Genomic DNA, 22,044 nt, shown 5'->3' on the forward strand with positions numbered 1-22,044 from the left:
TGTTTTTTTTTGTTGCACATCCTTTTTCGGTTTGGGTCCTTTTGCAGTCTGAAAGAGCCAAAGAGAGAACAGGATGTTCTGTGCTCTTTAGAGCCTGGTTGGTTTCTTGTGAAACTTCTAGGTGGTTGGAATGATGGTTTCAGGACTGACTGGTACAGGCCATGTTCATGCGGGTGTGAAATTCTCAGTTTCTCAGCTTTAGCTGTGTGCTCTTCCCTTCCGCCTCCCTCCCACACACTGTAGTGTACTGTTACTGAGAGAGAGAGGGGAGAGAGGCAGACACAGAGACAGACAGACTACTGCTCCCCCTCATACCTACGCTGCTGTTCATTGATTATTGACACCATTAGTATCTATCTAATTATCCTGCTACTGGTCACTATTACTCATGTTTACATGTATATATTACTATTAGTATATTAACACAAGTATTTAGATATTCCTGCTACCAGTCACATTACAGCCCTGTTTATATCTACACTGAGTTTACAAAACATTAAGAACACCTTCCTAATATTGAGTTGCACCCCCCTCCCCTTGCACTCAGAACAGCCTCAATTCATTGGGCATGACTCTACAAGGTGTCGAAAGCGTTCCACAGGGATGCTGGCTCGTGTTGACTCAAATACTTCCTATAGCTATGTCAAGTTGCCTGGATGTCCTTTGGGTGGTGGACCATTTTTGATACACATGGGAAACTGGTGCGCCTGGCACCTACTATCATACCCCGTTCAAAGGCACTTAAATCTTTTGTCTTGCCCATTCACTGTCTGAATGGCACACACACAATCCATGTCTTAATGGTCTCAAGGCTTAAAAATCCTTCTTTAATCTGTCTCCTCCCCTTCATCCACACTGATTGAAGTTGATTTCAATAAGGGGTCATAGCTTTCACCTGGATTCACCTGGTCAGTCTATCTCATGGAAATGTTTTTGTACACTCAGTGTATCACACCTACGCTGACACTTTTGCGCACACACACACACACACACACCCATCACTTATGCTGCTGCCATACTGTTTATTATTATTATTAATCCTGTTACCAGTCACTTTCTCCTAATCCATGCCTACATGTACATATCTACCTCAATACTCCAGTATCCCTGCCTACATGTACATATCTACCTCAATACTCCAGTATCCCTGCCTACATGTACACATCTACCTCAATACTCCAGTATCCCTGCCTACATGTACATATCTACCTCAATACTCCAGTATCCCTGCCTACATGTACATATCTACCTCAATACTCCAGTATCCCTGCCTACATGTACACATCTACCTCATTACTCCAGTATCCCTGCCTACATGTACATATCTACCTCAATACTCCAGTATCCCTGCCTACATGTACACATCTACCTCATTACTCCAGTATCCCTGCCTACATGTACACATCTACCTTAATACTCCAGTATCCCTGCCTACATGTACACATCTACCTCAATACTCCAGTATCCCTGCCTACATGTACACATCTACCTCAATACTCCAGTATCCCTGCCTACATGTACATATCTACCTCAATACTCCAGTATCCCTGCCTACATGTACATATCTACCTTAATACTCCAGTATCCCTGCCTACATGTACATATCTACCTCAATACTCCAGTATCCCTGCACATTGTAAATGTGGTATTGGCACTGACCATGTATATAGCTTATTCTATTATTTCTTATTTTTTAGTTATTAGTTGTACTAATATACTACTGCTCTGTTGGGTGGAGCTAGCAGGTTAAGCATCACACTCCACTGGTGAATGTGACAAATAAAACCTGAAACTGAAACAGACGTTTTTTCTCTCTCCTCGGCACTGGCTGTGGACCCAAATCAGGCAGCTCAATATCCTGTTTTGATCACAGTTTATGACAGGCCATGCATGCTGCTTTACATTAGAGACAGAGAGAGGGAGAGGAGAACTTCTCCACCACACCAAAGGGCCTTTCCAGTCAGACCCAGAAACGAAACACACTATGACGCAGGCACCGGTTGACAGTACGACCGCAATATCTTTGATATAATATGACCAAACAAGCTATATTTTCCTTCCTTCTCTCTGTCTCTCATGCTGTTGAAGCTGCTCCTCTCTAATGCTGTTGGGGGGGGGGGGGGGGGGCAGAACTGTCCAGAGTTTTAGCAGCCCACCTTTAGCAGCAGACGCACTCAGGGAGAGCTAATGTAAGGCAGTGTGTGAATCATATGTGACTTAAACCCCTCTCACCCCTGTCATGTGATGTGTGTGTGCAGGCTGGCAGACAGTGAGGGACTTTGGGCCAGCTGGCTGTCAGACCCTGTGGAACCTCACTGAGAAGGGGGGTGGGGACAGACTCCCCATCCACACTGGACAACCAGGAGAGAGAGGCACTGCTTGAGGTCCAAACACTGTACCTAGGTATGGAAATTATTTAGAAGAGGTTATTTTACTGAAAGTTTCATGAATAACCTTTAATAGTTGTTATATGCTTTGGTCTACTGCTGTAAACAAATACTTTCTTTTGTATCGTTTTGATAAAGCTCTGATTCAGAGGGGTTGGGTTAAATGCGGAAGACACGTTTCAGTTGAATGCATTCGGTTGTACAACTGACTAGGTATCCCCCTTTCCCTTAAGACGAGGAAGCGCTGCAATGGACCTCTGGTGATTACATGAGGGACTTCCACTGAGCATTCTGGGAGTCAGAGTTCTTTCCTGTGGCTCAGAGGCTGAGGGACAGGATCCAGACTCAGACTGTCAGCCATCTACTCAGTCTCCCTCCCTAAAGTGTGATGTCCTAGCCTTTCTTCTTGTTGTGCCCTGCTAGCATCCTGTGACACTGTCTCTTCTCCAGTGTCAGTCTGTACTCAACACACTTTACCTTCCCGTCCCACCACTCAGTCTAATACCATTAGTAAGGCCCTGACCAGGGACAACTCTGGGACTTAGTTATAGGCTGTTACTTGGGTTTAGAGTGTTTTCCTAGTCAGGAAACCCTCTTGGCCTTAGCTATGACATATGGATTTTTGAGCCTCTGACTTGTATGACAAACTGTTGTTTTCCCTTTAAATAACAAATTGTTGTACCATACTGTAACTGGTAATGTAATATTATCATAAGCTACTCTTACATATGACAATAATTGTAAATTGCCTCTGTGGTGATAAAAAGTTAAGACATTGTTAATCTGTGAACTGCTGTAAGTAAATAAACCACAACAAAACAAAGTGTCGTAAACGTTCTCCTTCTCAAAGCCTTTATTGTTACAGATATGGACCAGGCCAGGCAGTACTGCTGCAAAGTTAGTAAAGAACAGCGGTTTTTAAATCACATCGTTATTATCATTACATCAAATAAGAAGTACAAAAACGGCACTCCTGTCAAAATAAAATTAACTTATCCTGCAATAATAACACCTTACAGTGACCACAACCCAATAGCATTTCATCAGCCATAGTAAATGACATATTGTTCTCTACATGATAGACACCTGTCCGTCTGGGTTGATAAAGTTAGTTAGTTGGGTGATCGTGGAGGTATTACGTGCATCTATTGTCTATAATAGTCTCATCCTGTTCAGATTGTCATAGGGAAATGAGGCAGTTCAGCATCAGTAGAGATATGGACCAAGTCACCCTCTGTTTGCCCTTAATAGAAACGTCCCTGACCATCCAAAGAATTCAGTCTACAGCCAGTCATTCACAAGGATGCCAGGGAGTTTCCGCAGGGAGAACGGAACAGGACGGTGAGCAGAATATAGCTCCAAGGTGATCCGAGAAGGAATTTTCCCTCATCTCACTGCACATTAGACAGGTCCGTGTTCTAGCACAACAGGTGTGGGAGTAACGTTCAGCCTTGACTCGTCAACACAAGCAGACACTGAACCACGGAGTCAGTGTAGTATAAATGGGAGGACTGACTCCCCACTGGACAACAACTAGTTGAATCAACGTTTTCACATAATTTCAACAAAAAAATGAAATGTGTTGATGTTGAATCAAAGTGGAAAAAAGCTTTCAAAGCAAGATAATTTAGTAATTTCTTTAACAAACTTTTAACCTAAATCCAATGAGATGGTGACTTTTCTTCACGTTGAATTCACGTTAGTCGACAAGTCAACCAAATCTAAATCAAAACGAGACATTGAACCAGTGGGTCCACACAACACAGGAAACCAAAACACTGCCAGGATTTAGACTCACACACCTAACAGTCTTATGCGGTTGTACGAAACATTTCTTTATGTGTGGGACTCATAATTGCATTAACTGTGCAAAATGCATCTGTAATAGCCAAATGTTTCCTACATCATTACTGATGACATATTGTAAAATGTCATTGATGGAGATCAGATGTTTATTGTTAAGGTTGCAGATAATACATGCATGTGTGCTGTGACTACAATTTGGTGGGCTTGTTTCATGAATGATTCAATGTATAAATCATTTATATGTAATAATGATATGATTATGTTGATGCAGCAGCAACAGTTCTACAGAGAAAACAAACAAATACAATGATTCAATAACATATTCAATTTTTTTATATAAAAAGTTTCTGTATCTGACATCAGTCAGAAGTTTGATAAAACCTCTACACTTCCTCTCACAACCACCCCAAATAATGTACCATTCCATAATCATCAATATCCTCATCTCCCTCCTCTTAACGTGAAACAATCATTCAACTGTCCAACTGTATCAATCCACCCTCAGTAGAATGCAATACTTTACTGTTTTTAGTCAAAAATAAAAGGGTGGAGAGTCCACCCCTCGTTTAAAAAAACTGCTTTTGCACTGGTTAGGCTCCCACAGAGGGAACAAGCACATCTATGACCGACTGCAGTCGGGCCGTATCGACCACAGTCGGTCCAATGAGGACCAACTGGGCTCCTACGAATGAAAGCCAAGCGACCCAGAGTGATAGAGTCATTCTGCTCGCCAAAGAGCACTTCTTAATGTGATAGAAAAGAAAACAGAAGAGGTATTTATTTACTGGTACAATTCACAATAACCAAAGCTTTGAAAATTTTAGGATGCCCAGGCCAGGGTCAAAGGTCGAGGGTGAGCGGAAGACAGACAGGTGAGGTCATCGTTATGACAAGCGGAAGCCAATCCCCTGGAAGACAACGTTTTGTTTTAACTTTCATGTTCTTTTTCTTACAGGACAAAGCTTTTTACCAGAAACAAAGAAATGTAACAGTCACCACACGGAAAGAGCTACAGCAGAGGCAAGAAGTTTCACCCTTCAAATTGCCTCGCTTTCTTCCTGTTTGTTGCTTGAAATTAACACACTTTTTTTCTTGATATTTTCTGTAAAACACATGGAGTTACACACACACACATGATATTTGTCACAGACATCAGTCTCTCATACAGGGTTCATCATACATACAGTCAAACTAAATAGGGCTCAGACAGTGTTCTTTTTTAGGTTTTCCAACACCTCTCCGTTTTCACACACTTCTTGGGTTAGCTTACACAAACAGTTTCAGGGTGGGGGGTATTGGGGAAGGGGGGGGTAATGCTGTGGGTTTATGATGGATAGGGTTCTTAGGGGTGGGGGGGGGTCAATATGACCCCTTGCTTACATGAGCAGCAATATCAGGCAGCACCTCTACACACTATACTGTGCTGTATGACATAACCAGGCACACTAACACACAGGCCAAATAATGTTTCCATCATCTCCAGTTACCGCAATAACAACATCAACCACATGATAACTTCTCTTAATACAAAAAACTAAAGCAAAATATATTCAACAAAAAACAGTGACTACATGATCAAGTGCAGATTGGTGCACTGCTTTGCTTTCTGGAGATTTGCTGTGGGTTTTCACACTATACGGAGATTCTATTGACATCATCCACTGAGGTGTATTGGAATACTGGAAGGGTGGCCTGTGCCATCCGTTTCTTTTCCTCTGGCCCAGCAGAGTGTCTGCTCCAGGCTGCCCCCTCATGGTGAGTTTTGGCACTGCGGGTAAAGAGGACAGCTTATCTTTCCACAAGTGGGTTGAGATGACTTTTCTTTTTGCAGTTCTTTTTTTTCTTCTTCTTCTTTCATTTGCTTTTTTTTGTTCCCTCTCATTTGTTCTGTTCGTTTTTCTTTCCACATCACGAGGACGAGCTTCGTCGCGACGGACGGGGCTCCTTTCTGTCCTTTCATCTTTTTAGTTTTCTGTTTCCCCCATTGGTTTATTTCTTCTGAAGTGTCCCACGAGAGCAAAGACAATGACAGCAAAAAACAATGATAAACGCCAAAAGCACTTCATGTCATGTAGCGGGTGATCGCTCTCAGAGCGTAGAGCAGTTCTGCCTGCATGCGTGCTTCCATAAGAAGCAGATTCACATGGACCTGGAAGAGTGAGGGAGAAAGAGAGAGTAGAACGCGTTACAAAACGGCTCCACAACATTCCTCCAGTCACACAGATCAACAACTAGGAGAGGAAACTATATAGAAACGTTAAATGCTAACAATAGAAACATAAACCCATTGAATAATAAAAACAAAAAAAATAGAAAGTTGTCCCCTGACCTTCTCGGAGTGCTGGAACTGTTTCCAGAAGCTCTCGTACATTCGTTTGGTGGTCTTCTCCGGGCTGCACACCATGGTCTTAATGTAGACCTTAAAGCTGCGGTCCAACAGCTGGTTAATCTCCCCGTAGTCATAGTCATCATACCTGAGACAGAGTTATTTCTTTACTAACTACATTACTGTACCAAATTACTGCACTTTGTCAATATATTAAACACGTGATAATTCTTTTGACTGAATCTAGCATATTACATCATGAAATATATACATTTACATGAGTAGATGTGTGTTTGTACAGAGCCAGTGAGTGGCGTACCTGATGCCGAACATGCAGTGGATGTAGTTCCAGATGGCCCTGCGCAGCATGCTGGTGTCCACGTCCTTGTGCATGGCCATGGTGTTGTAGGTCAGGTTGTAGGCCATCTGGAACTTCTCATCCAGCAGCTGTCCAACGTCAGGGTACAGACGGTTCACCAGGGAGTAGCCGTGGTCCTCCCAACTGTAGTCCTGAAGAGAGGAAAGCAAGGGTTTAATCAGAATGTCTGGATATCAACTGATCAATCAGATAGTCTATAGCGCAACATGGTAACGTTTAGGAAACGTCATCTTGAAGTTATTGCGAAAACAAAAAAAACTTCACTTTCTCTCTCCTTTTCTCTCTTTCTGGCTCTCCCTGAAGGTGTGTGTGTGTGTGTGTGTGTGTATTATATACCTGCACTCTGAAGGTGGGTACATGTTCTCCTCTCCTGGAGAAGTCCTTGTAGCCGTAGCTGGGGTCTTCAAAGTGCCTGGATACGTCTCTGGATGGCACGCACTCCTCGTCCTCTGCCGTGGCCACCAGCATGCTCTCGGTCTTCTCCCTCTCAAAGCGTGTGGCCATCTCCTCCTGACTTGCTTCCTCTTCATCACGACACTCCTGCAGCTGCTTCATCCTCTCCATCAGCACCTCCACCTCACCAGACACCTCCGACACCTAGACACAGGAACACACATTCTGGTTCAGGGCACTGGTCATACACAGGGCAACCACAACAATCGCTGCGCTCACAACCACACGGGTGTCAAAGCCGAGTGACAACAAACCTACAGCTTCTCTCCTTCGCTCACCCACACAGTCCTGACTCTCCTCCTCCCGCTCACCTGGTGGTTGCCTCTCCTCTCCTCCAGGTGTCCGTGCCCGTTGCCATTGGCGATGTCGCAGACGCAGTACTGGCTGAGGGAGGGGGGTCTGAAGGTGTGCCCCCCGTCACTGTGGATCTCGGGGGTGATGCCACAGCCGAAGGTAAAGGAGGCCAGGGAGTGGTAGTGTGTGAGGAGCACCACAGCATGGATCAGCTCAGCCAGGGACCAGCTGTGTTCTTCAGCCTTCAGCAGGTGCTGGAGAAGAGGGGGGGGGGGGGAAGCTGATACGTAAGTCAATCAGTAGTTTACTTTGGGTGGAATCTTTTCTTTTCCTGTCTCACATTCTATCCATCTATCCCCTTCCAATTGTTTTAGTCTCTCTACCCATCCCTTCCCCTCTTCTCTACAGATCCCCTTTCATAAAGTTATTTAACTAACCCTGCAAAGTTAGCAGCTGTGTAACTCTGGCCAGGCCTCATCCCATAATTTCAGTCTCTGTTACATAACCCTAACCTGTCCCTCTGTCCAGTTCTGGGAGTGTGTGTGTCACAGATCCAGCCCCCCACGCATACCTCGATGTGTGCCTTGGTGAGGAGCCAGGGCCGGTGGGCCAGGATCTTGTTGAGCTCCCCGAGGGCCTGCAGCTTCTGTGGGGCTCCGTCCAGGCCATTCAGCCACTTGGAGTCCCCTCCCACCTGGAGGAAGTCGTTGACGTGCAGGTTGACCAGGTAGGAGCACTGGTGTCTGGCTGCAGCCTGGGAGGGAAGGGAGACAATTACCAGACTGCCCAAGAACTCTAAATGTACAGTCTATAGATGAGTGTTCAAGAATTCAAAACGTACTCTGTAGGTAGAGAGATATAGAGGGCTTGATCATGCCTCTGTAGTGGCTATACTGTGGTCGTGTAGAGGTTGGAGTAGGGGGTTAGGGATCTCACCATGATGCCTCTGTAGTGGCTATACTGTGGTAGTGTAGAGGTTGGAGTAGGGGGTTAGGGATCTCACCATGATGCCTCTGTAGTGGCTATACTGTGGTCGTGTAGAGGTTGGAGTAGGGGGTTAGGGATCTCACCATGATGCCTATGTAGTGGCTATACTGTGGTCGTGTAGAGGTTGGAGTAGGGGGTTAGGGATCTCACCATGATGCCTATGTAGTGGCTATACTGTGGTCGTGTAGAGGTTGGAGTAGGGGGTTAGGGATCTCACCATGATGCCTATGTAGTGGCGGTAGTGCAGGGATAAGGGCCCGTCCATCTGCAGCAGGTAGTGCTGTGTCCTCAGAAAGCTCTCCAGGTACTGTGGGTGGAAGCCCATCACCAAAGAGATGTTGTCAAGGCGACCCAGTGCTGCGAATGCGTCCTCAAATATCGATTGTGTCCTGGGGTCTACTTTACTGACTTGAAGGATCTGACGCAATAGAGACAGTGAATTTAATGTAATTCCCTTATTGGTATAAGATGCTAACTAAAGATCTGTAATAAAACAAAGTTATTGATAATTTGCATAGATATTTTACTTGTTAGTTGTTTTGAAGTCCAAAAACAAATAGTTTTTGTTCTCCATACCTCTTTTTCAGGGATAAATCTACTTGGTCCATTTCCCAGGGGTCTTGGGATTCGAACTCCAAAGTCCTGCAAGACAAAAGAGTACAGAAAACACATAGTTATGCAAGAGCCAAAACTCGAATTGCGATTTTTCGTACCATTTTGGCTGCGAGCCCTGACCGTGTAATATTGTACATCCTTCTGTGGGATATCGTATCCCTCACCCCCTCCACTAGCCCACATATTCACTCTGTAGTCGGGTTGGCGCACTGCAACCGCAGCCTGTGCAGAAATAAATCTCTTTGCTCAACATTTCGCTGCAGCAAGCCATAACAGCAGCACTAGCGGTTCTGAGGGTGGGCAGTGCCCCTGTGACAACAATTTTAGACCCCCTTGTGGCCCCCCTAAATGTGGAGTATGAAATAATATTTGCATCCATTTTTGCTATTGTTCTTTTTTACATCCATTATTAGACAGTGGCAACGATGATGATTATGAACATGGTCTTTTGCCTGCTAATGCCTGCAATGCAGTGAAGAAAACGATATGACAACAATAACGTCTAATGTAACTGGCCCCTCTATAACAGTACAACTGGCCCCAGCTTGGCCCCCCCAGTTGAAATGGTCTAGAACCGCCACTGAAGAGCAGTCTCTATAAATGTTACAAAACTATCAAAATACACAAAAAGAAGGCTTGATAGACACAATGTATCATGCCTACAGTGGCTATGTAACCATTTGCAGTTTGATACAAGTAATACCCTTGATACAATATTTGACACAATGTTATTGATCAAAGGCTCGCATACTAAAGTAGTTAAATAAACTAATTCAAAATATGATTGACATCTCACTCAACATAAAAACAGCCAACTGTCAACTTGAAAAGTCGCTGATTGCGACATGTCCTACAAGCTAGGGCTCGAGACTGTCTGCTCCGTTTCTGTCCCTCTGCGCGGCGCAGCACAATGAGCTGGCGGAATGAATGACCTAGAACTGCCGGTCGAAGATTACTCGAAAGCGACAATACTGTCGTGCATTTAAAGACACCAACCGAAAAAAGTAGAACCTTATACCGAACGGTCTATAGAGTCGGCAGTAGGATGACAAAGATCTGGAAAGAAAGTAGAGTTGACAAGCAGCGCAAACTCCTCAAACGCGTAAACAAGGTTGGACACAAAAGAAAAGACTGCACTGCAGTTCCTTCGCTCGAAGCCACACAAAACAAGTGGCTAAAATGACATGAAATTGTCTTGTCACAAATTAATCATCTAAATTCCGAAACGAAAGCACGGGCTTTCCAAAACATGCATTTACTGTCAAAAGAAGTTACCCTTTATTTTCCTCTTACCTTTTTGCTTATCCGTTCACACTGAGTGCATATTTTAAATACGTCTGTCACTTTAAATGAATTACTTTCAATGGTTTCTGTTGCTGCAGTTGCGTGCTTCATAATGTGTTCTCAGTGCGACCCTATGTTTTCAGGTATACAAATATAAAAAGGTCTACTTCAATGGCTGTTTCCTTTCTCGCTTTGTTTCTTGAGGGACTGGTTAATAAAGTGCTCAGTTGTCAGCCGGTGCTGTCCTACAGCAGAATACCGTTCTCTCTCTGCGGATACAGTCCGTAAATAAACGGAGCCTTGGTTGATTGACGTGCGCAAAAGCCAATCCGATGGCGAAAACAACCCCCCTTCGTCCAATGAGGGTATAAGGGGACGGAGAGGGGAGGAGTGAACTGTGTAGAGGTGAGCGTCTTAACTTGAGCACAGAGCGAGCCCCACGAAAACATCATCAATCGTGTCTCTAATTTTGTTCCTTGCTGCTGCCATTGATTGGCAATGGATATCGACTTATCATCACTCTGCAGCGCACAATATGGCGTGAAATGGTCACTTCGACCAACTGCCTGCTTATTATGGCATTATTACATGATTCATAAATCATTTTTCACCCTTTCCACCCACAGCTGACCCGGTGCTACATGGACGTGTGCAGGCACCTGCTATCTATGTCATGTACATTAAAAACAACAGAGAAAATAACAGCAAGTCCTTTACTCTGTGTGTTATAAATGGGAGGGGGAGCATCACAACTGTAAATATGGTGGCAGATCTTATAATGGCACAGTAAGATACCTGGACAGTACAGGTCTACAAACAGAAAATCAATTCCAGCTTTCCACTTAGACTATCAGTTCTTATTAAGCAGCCTTAAACCAAATCAGACAGGGCTGTATAGCACCTCAAACAAACCTACCAGGAAGTCTCGATAAAGACAGGAAACGGTTCCCTTTCTGGGTCTATCATAGAGCCTGTCAGTATAGACACCGCCTGGAGCGGTGTCGTCACCAGTCACCGGTGTTGGTGTTTTTTACTGTACTGTACCCTGAAGTCATTTATGAGTCATTTTAGAATGCTGTTTTGTCAGATGGTTGGAGCATGAAAGAGCTTTGGTCTAGATATGACTACTCAAACAAAGGTACTGCAGTGGCATGAAATCTGAGTATCTGACTATTGTATAATAAATTAATGGTGGTAAATAGCGGCTGCATAATTGTGATAATTGCTTATTACTGCAGCACAGCCAGCCAGGTCAAGTGTTCCATGGCAGAGATACCAACAACAACCTCATTAGAAGCACATTGCACAACGCCACTGGAAGGCTGATCATATTAATATTATTGAATAATAAATTCAAGGCAGGGGTGGCAGGTGGAAGAACCAAATAAAAACCTGCTAAAACAAGTTATATTAGGTAACATAGAGGGGTGGTGTGAGGGAGCCCAGATGGTTGTTTATCACCAAGCTGATCTGAACCAAGCTCCAATCTAACACTATGTTTAAGAGCCTGTCTGATATGGACCTGGTTAGATACATAGCACGCCATTTGGCAGATTCATTGTGTGACAGTGCCCCTCTCCCCCCTGTTACCCCTAGGGAGGGGCGGGGGTCGGGGTAAACATGCCCTGGGGCTGGAGTCAGCACTCTACATTTTCCCAGCAGCACAGCAGCAGAGCAAGCACAGTGTGTGAGCCCCATGGCTCAGCAAAGTTGCAGAGCAGAAGAGGCCTGGTCAGCGTTCAGCTTACGACATGCCCTTTTCACATAAAAGAGTTAGCCTAGGCTAGGGCAGGGCCCCAACTGGCCCCCAGCTCCCCAGACAGGGCCAAACACTATTTTCAGGGGCGTACACAGCCCTACCACGTCACCACCTACTCGGAGGGCTTTACTGTAACCACAACCCACGCCACCCAGGGGCGGAGTGGGGGCGGAGGTTACTATAACATGATGATTAGTTAGACGGCAGTGGGAGGCTGGTAGAGAGCCTGCAGGGATCCTTCTCAAGCTGGTTCTCACAGTGCAGATAGTGAGCCTCTGAAAAGAAGAGAGAGGGATATGATGTGGTCCTCTCTTCACTGAGTCTGAATGAGCTGTCTAACTGACCGGTGTGGAGGGTTTGACATCATTAACTCATTGCTGTGAGACTAACATTATGTCATAGCAGTTCTATCAAACCAACCATGATGCACAAACTACCCGCGCACGCACACACACACACAGATAAGGGACTCGTGGAGAGCATTGCCACACATTAGTTAATATCCTGTTGTTACAACTGACTGGGAATACATTCTAAGCTACAGATAAGACAAACAATGGTAGACATAGAAAGATGACATATTTGGGTGGGGTGGCTGTGGTTCGAGTGAAGTTAGAGACCTGTTGGTAAACTATTAACCATAACCTCCATGCAACTGGTTTGTGATTTTGATAACATTTGATGGACAGGATAAAAGTAATTAAGATTAGAGTGGGCCCTGAATAAACAAACGAGAGCAAACATCAGTCCAGTCAGAAGTTCAAGCTCCGGTTGGCATTCTGAAACATTGATCCTCTCAACTTGAAATTCAACTGACATAAAAGGACAAGTCCATAAGAGAATGTAGAGAGGAATTTCAGTGTCACTCCCTTAACTTTGACAAAAGCAAATAACATGTATAATACATGCAAATATGTAACACATGATAGTGTGTGATTTTGTACCTACTCTGTAATTATTTATCTTTTCATTTTAAGAGAGAGCCTGTAAAACAAATTATTCAAAGAGTAGCATTTAAACACTTGGGCATTTAGGAAAAAAAGTTTAGAAGAAGGCAATTGTAAATGCAAACCTTTTAGCTGCTTTTGCCAATAAAAAGAGGATACAAGTCAAAGGGAGTAAAAGAGAGAAGAGAGAGAAAGCCAAAGCTGTACACATTATGTGCCCCAAAAGTGTCTGCAGTGTTTTTAACTTGCGATGAAAATACAAGAGAGCGGAGAGAGCAAATCACAAAACCATGGGGAAGTTCAACAAGTGGTAGAAGTCCTCCTAACCAGTTCAAACCTGACCTTTCGCTTAGCAGAAAGGAAGCAAAAAAACTCCCTCTCGTACAATGACATAAGCCTAGCAACAGGCTTTCACCAATCACAGGCCAGAACAACATTTACAGGGTCCAATCGTTTCTCTCGCTCTCCCCCTCTTGTTCCTCTGGTAAAAAAAAAAGAAAAAAGAAAAAAAGGTTTTGCTATAGCTGGGAGAGAGAGTTTGACTAACTTTTCACTTTGCTAACTAATTCTCCCAGCAATTTTTAAGAGCCATTTTGAGTGTGAGTGTGTTTACAAGTCAGTGTTGGTGTGTGCGTGGGGGGAGTAACAGGTAGACCTCTATCCGCAGCTTAACCCAGAGCAGTTTCACAAGACCAGCGTACTGTATGCAGCATGCATATTCCTTATGTCACTTTGTTTCTCTCTGTCTTTTCATACCGTTTACAGTTGAGGCTCTCCAGTTGTTGGTAACGTCTGTTTAAACTTAATGGACAAGAGATAAATCAACACAAAATATATATACAAATACACTACAGTTGACTCTTGTTCATTTGCAAAGAGTGAAAAGTAGGTATTCTCCCCTTTCCCCCCTCTGTCGCTCTCCTACTCTTCAAACAACGCTCTTGGTTCGAGCCAGTCCATTCCATCACTAAGCAGTTAACATAACGGCTAAGACTTGGCATAACACTGCACAGTTAACCCTCACGTCCCCATCCATGCCCACTTTGAAGTTCAGGACAGTAGGACCTTTCTTCCTTCACATGTCAAACAATGTCACACGTCACATTGTTCAAAACTGTAACTCAATTGCTTGCTTTTCTTTGTGCAGCCGCATAGCTATAATTGTATACCTGGAGATGGTGAGCCTTGAGTTATACATGAAACTGCCAAAATAATGGAAACACATGAGTAAATGAGGGATACAAAGTATATTGAAAGCAAGTGCTTCCACACAGGTGTGGTTCTTGAGTTAATTAAGCAATTAACATCCCATCATACTTAGGGTCATGCATAAAAAATGCTGGGCGGGCCATTATTTTGGCTACCATGGCTATGCCCTTATAGGATGGCAATGCCCCCATCCCTGAACGGTTTGATGAGCATGAAAACATATGCCATGGCCGTCTCAGTCACCAGATCTCAACCAATTTGAACACTTTCTGAAGATTCTGGAGTGGCGCCTGAAACAGCGTTTTACACCACCATCAACAAAACACCAAATGATGAAACTTCTTGTGGAAGAATGAAGTTGCATCCCTCCGATAGCAGTAAAGACACTTGCAAAGGTGCATTGAAGCTGTTCTGGCACATGGTGGCCCAAACCCTATTAAGGACACTATGTTGGGGGCCTCCTGAGTGGCGCAGCGGTCTAAGGCACTGCTTGCAGTCACTAACACTCTGTTTAAGAGCCTGGCTGATCCGAACCAAGCTCCAATCCGGGTCACTACAGACCCGGGTTTGATCCCAGGCTGTGTCACAACCGGCCGTGACCGGGAGACCCATAGGGCGGCGCACAATTGGACCCAGCGTCGTCCGGGTTAAGGGAAGGTTTGGCCAGGACGGCTTTACTTGGCTCATTGCGCCTTAGCGACTCCTTGTGGAGGGCCGGGCACCTGCAGGCTGACAGTGGTCGTCAGTTGAACGGCGTTTTCTCCAACACATTGGTGCGGCTGGCTTCCGGGTTAAGTGGGCGGTTTGGTGGGTCATGTTTCAGAGGATGCATGACTCGACCTTCATCTCTCCCGAGCCTGTTGGGGAGTTGCAGCGATGAGAGAAGATCGTAATTGGATATCACAAAATTGGGGAGAAAAAGGGGGTGAAATACAAAAAAATTATATATATAAAAAAAAAATACACTATGCTGGGGCATTAGGTAGCCTTGTGGTTAAATGCGTTGGGCCAGTAACCAAAAGGTTGTAGGGTCAAACCCCAGAGCCGACTAGGTGAAAAATCTGTCGATGTGCCCTTGAGCAAGGCACTTAACCCTGATTGCTCCTGTAAGTCGCTCTGGATAAAAGAATCTGCTAAATGACAAATGTAAAATGTTGGCGTTTCCTTTATTTTGGCAGTTACCTGTATGTTGCTGGTGATCAGTGGTCCTCTACGTAGCCTAACAACAATAATGACCAGTGAGAATTTATTCATGCATTTTTCAGAAAGTCAAAGTCGAAGAGCAACAGGTGAGAACGTGGGAACCACTGACATTATATAAACCAGAGTTTAAATCCTCTCTAATTCCTCCCTCTACTCCCACTCCCCTCTCTATTTCCCTCTCCTTTTCTCTACTCTCCCCCCCCTCTCTGATGTGTTTATTCTGGCATGCTATCACAGTGCAGCAGCCTCGCCAAACGCTGGCTTTCCTGAGCTGAGAGGCGCGGTTGAGAGCAACGGGCCCCGGCCCAGGACAAACGCACACCAGGAGGAAACCGCTTTCCCTGGATTCCATGAAGTGGAGCGGAACTCCATGGAGCAAAGAGCACAACAATGTAATAGATTGCAGTGAGGGTAGAGAGGAGGGAGGAATCTAAAACAAAAGAGAAAAAAACCTCAAACACTTTCCTCCTCTTTATGATTTGTGCTAACATACAGTAACCCCAACCCCCTCTCACTCCCCCTGATCTCCTCTTCCAGAGTTCGCTGCCTCACAGGGTTCACCTCTGGGAACTGGGGAAGATACCACAGGTTTTTTCACTGCAGAGGGGTGCAGGAAAGAATTCAAGGGTAAAGTTTAGGGACCAGAGGTTTAAGAGGAAGAGGGTGCGCATGGTAAAGAAACATACAAAGATGTGGGGTCAGTTAACTGACCTTAGATCAGTGAGATGCAACATGCAGCTGGTGAGCTGTGTGTCATGGCAGTCAGTACCAGCTGTGGTTTTTGGTTTGTGAGAACCAGACTCAGCTCACCACCGGGACCCTGTCCAACACATCCCTGATCAGATTATAATAACCCTTAATAAGCATTCATAACAGATCCAACCCCTCACCAGATAGGGTAGTGAATCATTGTCTAACTCTCTCCATCTCCACAAACAAGGCCACACAACAGTAAAAAAAACAGCTCACCATTGGCCAATGTTCCAACACTAATGTGAGTAGTGTCACTAAGTCATAGGTAACAACACCTCATAACTTATATAACTCCATGAACCTCTCTTCTCTGCCAGCCGCCACATAACACATGTAGGGCGTTATCAGTCTCATCTGATTGCGCATACGGTTTAAGGAAAGAAAAACAATGAGTGTCAATGAACTCTTTGTATGAGAGAGCGGGACTGAGAGAAGAGCAGGCATGGGGGGGGGGGGGGGGAGAATCAACTTCAAGGATGGACAGGTCTTACTATAGCACATTATGGAAGTGTGAAAGAGTGCAGATATGAGAGGGACGTCCAGATCTAATCCTGTCCACTGATTATGAATGATTGACACACTGGGCAGCGGACAGACAGAGACAGTCTGATGCAACACGTCGCAGACATAATGGCAAACATCCGAGATATGACAAGTGCATTCTCCCTCTCAATAACTGTGTGTAATATATATCTCTATCTATCTATATCTCTCTATCCATCTCAACCCAGCAGGTGAGAGATTTGAACCAGGCTGGGTACCTGTCTTATCCTCTCTCCTCTCCCTCCTGCAAGGCAGTGGTATTCTTGCCATTTTGTTTCCTGGGTGTCATGAGTATCCAGCTTCACTATGAAGCAGAGAGGATATGATATTGCCTAATGGCTGTGGCTCTACCGTTTTCTCCAGGTCCGTTACCTCATAACTAGAGGATGAGCTCCGGCACCGGCCGGCTGAACAAACCACTGGCACATCCCTGTTAGAACGGCACACTACAGCCAGAACGGACTTGTTAATATTGAATTGTTTCTCAAATGCTTATTTGTTTGAGCAGAACATCGCTCCCTCTCAAATATGGAGGGAGGAGAATGTAGTGGCTGTAACAGCTGAGGCCCTGCATTCATCATCTTCCCCTCCGTCTTCTTTTCTCGCCTCATCCTTCCCTCCTTCCCTCCTTTAGGGTCGCCATCTCTCACTGACTAGCTTCCTCTCCCTCCCTCCATTTCTTCTTTAAATGTTCTATAGTGGTAGAGTTTACTCAACAGTGGTATTTACAGTATAAAGAGCATACACTGAATGTTCTGACTCACTTTCTTCAGGGGAACATCATAAGTACCAAAAACACACCATCTCAAATCAAATGTTATTGGTCACATACACATATTTAGCAATGTTATTGCGAGTGTAGGTAAGTGCTTGAGTTCCTAGCTCCAACAGTGCAGTAGTATCTAACAGTTCACAACAATACACATCTAAAAGTTAAGAAATATATAAATATTAGACTGAGTAATGTCAGAATGGCATTGACTAGAATACTGTCAGTCTGCCATGCATTTACTTCCCATTACATGACCATGTATGTTCAATAGTGAACAGGAGAAATCGATAAATACATATTGGGATATTATTTTTGACAATATACCAAATAGTTTTGACAATGTCGCAATATTATTTTTTGTGCTAGTTGGCTGTAACTGCGCCAAAACTCCAGTATTTTTCCGTCTTACCTTGTTCAATCTTTTTAAATAGGGAGTCAATTCATTTTACAGCACTTTTATTGCCATGAATGACGAAAACTAGTTCTCATGCTCTCTCTCGTCCCTCTGCAGCAGACATATGGTGAGAAATATGTTTGGAACGTCGACTCACAAAAATCGAATCATAATACATATAGAATCAGGAGAATCACATATCATATCGGCACTTAAGTATCGTGATAATATCGTATTGTAAGGTCCCTGGTAATTACCAGCCCTACTGCTTAACCTGAACATACAACCCAAAACATACGTTTGCCAAGAACACACACACACAAAAAAAGCACAGAATGGACAAGATTAGGCTTACATACACGCTAGACAGAAATGTTAGTCCAAAAGGGAATTCAAGGTACATTTATGGTAAATTTGAAGTCTGTCGAATTTTGGAAAAACTGATTTCTTCAGACAAACATGTTGACCCATGTAAGGTTTAGTTCAACTGGCATGTTGTCTCATGGATGACAGTCTCCCATGTCTAGCTCTATTAACAAAAACTACTGTAATACCTGGACTCTCAGGACAGGAGATTTAGAGAATAAGGGACTGGCTGGTGAAACGTCTCACTCCCTCTGTGGTGTGGGTGTGTGTGTGTGTGTGTGGTCGGTTGAGCAGTCCTCTGATGGCGTGGGCTGCGGTTGAGATGTTTGCCCTGTGGTTAATCAACAACAGGACCATACAAGCAGGAGAGGAGAAGGAAATCTTCCATATGGCTCAGTGGACTTTAATAGACTTACCTCCATGACCATAACAAGGATGGAGGGAGAGAGGAGGTGGAGAAGGGTTTTTCCGACACAGTGAGTGAGAAACGGGAGAGAACCTCACGGGTAAGCAAACACTGTGTATCAGTCTGGAGTGACATTGTCCCAGAGAATCAATAACTAGCCACTTCCAATTTGAAAATCAATAACTGTTCACCCACACACCTGGGAGGCGCACACACACTTGTAACATAGAAAAGACACACATTTACATGCACACACACAAATTCTCAGTTAGTCCTAAGATCTCTTCAGTGAATAGGCAGCCTATTTGAGGAGAAACTCCAGTCAGAGTTACTGATTGAAGGCTCAAACAGATTTCCCTCTCAGGTTTCAACCTTCCCCAATCCCTCCCCGACAAATCACAATCATCCTGTCCTCCCGCTCACCTCTCCCCATCTCTCCCACTCCCTAAATCTCCCACTCCATTATCCCTCCTCCACAAAATCCTATTTTCACCCCCCTCTCTCTCTGTCCCCAGCATGTTATTATGTTGTGGTACTGAAAGGAGAAACCACTAATAAAACGGTCATGCCATGAAGTCATGTGACAGGCTGAAAGATAAGCCACAGGTAATAAAAGAGAAGACACACTCGGAAGCACAGATGGCCCAGCAGAAGTACAAACTACTTGTCATGCTGTCATTCAAAACAACCTCAGAACAATTGAACGATCTTTCACCAGTGATGTCAGTCACGCATGCAATCTGAGGCTCCCATCTTACATGTTTTTAAAAAAAAACTTTATTTAACTAGGCAAGTCAGTTAAGAACAAATTGTTATTTACAATGACGGCCTACCGGGGAACAGTGGGCAAATGCCTTGTTCAGGGGCAGAACAACAGATTTGTACCTTGTTAGCTCGGGGATTCGATCCAGCAACCTTTCGGTTACTGGCCCAAGGCTCGAACCACTAGGCTACCTGCCGTCTCATAACCTGTCCTTGACTGAAGATTAGGATTCAAATGCACTTGGCAACTAAAATTATTATGAGCCCGCATATATCATATACAGGCAAATGCAGATGATCTCAGTGATTTAAAAATATATATAGATCCATTATCTTTTCTACATACCTTATATCTGGTTAGTGGTTTAAGTTTCCACTGCAAATGTTTTCAGATCCCGAAAAACTTTCTGGGGGCAGTGGCGGCCACGATTTAGCAGCGGCGGTGCGATGCTGCTAAATGCATATTGGGGAAACACTGCTTAAGTTATACAAAGTTGATATATATGAAATCCAATACCCTCAGATCACCCCTCTCCAGTACCAAGACAAAGAGCTAACAGAAGGCAGTCAGAGGTTTCATCCCTAACAGGAGAGCCATCAGACACACTGCATCTCAAACCACCCACGCATTCACCTTCTCACCGACAGAGAGAGAGAAACAGAGGCAGACCCGGCTCTATTAGCCCACCGCCCACAAAATGAGGTGGAAACTGAGCTGCACTTCCTGACCTCCTGCCAAATGTATGACCTTAGAGACACATATTTCCCTCAGATTACACAGACCTACAAAGAATTTGAAAACACATCCAATTTTGATAAACTCCCATATCTACTGGGTGAAATATCACAGTGCGCCATCACAGCAGCAAGATGTGTCTTGTTGCCATGAGAAAAAGGCAACCAGTGAAGAACAAACACCATTGTAAATACAACCTATATTTATCTGTCTATTTATTTAGAAATGTCTCTATTCTTTTGAAACTGTTGGGAGTGCAATGTTTACTGTTCATTTCTGATTGTTAACTTCACTTTAGTTTATTATCTATTTCACTTGCTTTGGCAATGTAAACATATGTTTCCCATGCCAATAAAGCCCATTTGGGGGGGGGGGGGGGGGGGGGGCAACATCACTCTCTCAATAACAAGTTACAGAACAGAATAGAGGGGAAGAAAAAACAACTGGTAAACGAGAAAAACTAATGTGAGACACAGCGGCTAAGCAGAGATGTGTGAACAGAATACCTGGGGGTGACTGTGTGAGATCTATTTGTATTTGGGTGTGTTTTTTTACATAACCCCTTGCATGTCTCTCATTATCACATACAGTAGATACTTTATTGTAGTTTCTAACATAGGCCTTTTCTTGTTGTTGCCAACAACATACTGTAAGCCCTATTGCTGTCTGTCTTTATGAAGACATTGGACTTGAATAGAACTGTGTGGGCTAGAGGGGAATATTCTCTATACTTCACCAGCCCAGCTAAGTCTGGATCAGCTACAGGGGCATGATCTGTCCATATTCACCTACTGAGGTGTCTGTCTGTCCATATTCACCTACTGAGGTGTCTGTCTGTCCATCTCCTGTAGAGGCACCATATGGCACACAGACACCAATAATGTCTACAGCCCTCAGTATGCATGCATGCATGCATGCATCTGCCAGTATCTATAACCTTGAGAATGTTTGGTGGGCCCGTCTGACTAGACTTTAACAATGACCACTGGAACATGTCAGCACATAGCTACTGCCTCTGAACACTGAGCGCAGACTCAGAGGAAAGGTTGATTTGAAAATCCAATGATCCATGTTATCATTGGTGTGTGTGTGTGTGTGTGTGTCCATGTGTGTGCGTGTGTAAATCCATGTATGTGTAGAGCAGTGGTCATCAACTGATCTCGAAGGCATTCCTAGTCGATCATCAAACATTTCTGTAAAAAACGAAACAATGATAGAGCCTTGCGCCCCAATTTCTATTTCATTTGTTTCATGCGGTTGGTGGTAGGTGTCCTTGATTCAGTAGCCCTATCACCAGGAGGGCAAAGTGCTCCCCTTTTTAACCATTTAATGTGTCTCCGCCTACCCGGCAGGCCCAGACAGCAAATCAAGTGCACTTATAGGCCTACCGCTGGCCAATCAGATCGCTCAGATCACCGTGTCTGCACAGTTTCCTCGAGCCATAGACTGTAAAAAGAAGCCTTGAACACACAGCAAAGTTGAGACTGTGAGATTTCAAAACATGACTAGAGACTCAATGAATACAGCTGCTGTTTTTATAAGTAAGTTCATGTTTAAGTTGTTATTCAGCACTGTCAACACTTTGTTCAACACTTTTATAAACCATAAAATGTGCGTTCTCCCTACCTCGACTCACGCTACAACCAGCACTGCAGCTGTAATG

At 44.3% G+C, this 22,044-nt stretch overlaps 1 protein-coding gene and 1 long non-coding RNA gene across 3 annotated transcripts in view; one reads left to right on the top strand and one right to left on the bottom strand.

The window, feature by feature from the left end:
* The first annotated feature begins 2,140 nt into the window (after window positions 1–2,140).
* LOC115176679 (uncharacterized) lies at window positions 2,141–3,210 on the top strand. The gene is made up of 2 exons (XR_003872266.1): window positions 2,141–2,403; window positions 2,621–3,210. It is a non-coding gene; the product is annotated as an uncharacterized LOC115176679 (long non-coding RNA).
* Window positions 3,211–4,503: 1,293 nt separating this feature from the next.
* The window catches only part of LOC115176573 (sestrin-1), a 73,450-nt gene continuing 55,909 nt past the window's right edge, over window positions 4,504–22,044 (bottom strand). The window contains exons 1-9 of one of the 2 annotated variants that reach the window (XM_029736761.1): window positions 10,541–10,815; window positions 9,209–9,274; window positions 8,850–9,050; window positions 8,217–8,399; window positions 7,663–7,899; window positions 7,235–7,495; window positions 6,839–7,029; window positions 6,523–6,667; window positions 4,504–6,342 (exon numbers count right to left, since the gene is read on the bottom strand). In XM_029736761.1, the coding sequence (XP_029592621.1) occupies window positions 6,256–6,342; window positions 6,523–6,667; window positions 6,839–7,029; window positions 7,235–7,495; window positions 7,663–7,899; window positions 8,217–8,399; window positions 8,850–9,050; window positions 9,209–9,274; window positions 10,541–10,642 (1,473 nt within the window). In that variant the 5' untranslated portion in view covers window positions 10,643–10,815 and the 3' untranslated portion in view covers window positions 4,504–6,255. Of the gene's footprint in view, window positions 6,343–6,522; window positions 6,668–6,838; window positions 7,030–7,234; window positions 7,496–7,662; window positions 7,900–8,216; window positions 8,400–8,849; window positions 9,051–9,208; window positions 9,275–10,540; window positions 10,816–22,044 lie in introns of those variants that run through there. The other variant, XM_029736680.1, reaches the window with a different exon arrangement.

Source organism: Salmo trutta, chromosome 1 (assembly GCF_901001165.1).
Source record: "Salmo trutta chromosome 1, fSalTru1.1, whole genome shotgun sequence".
Classification (NCBI taxonomy): domain Eukaryota; kingdom Metazoa; phylum Chordata; class Actinopteri; order Salmoniformes; family Salmonidae; genus Salmo; species Salmo trutta.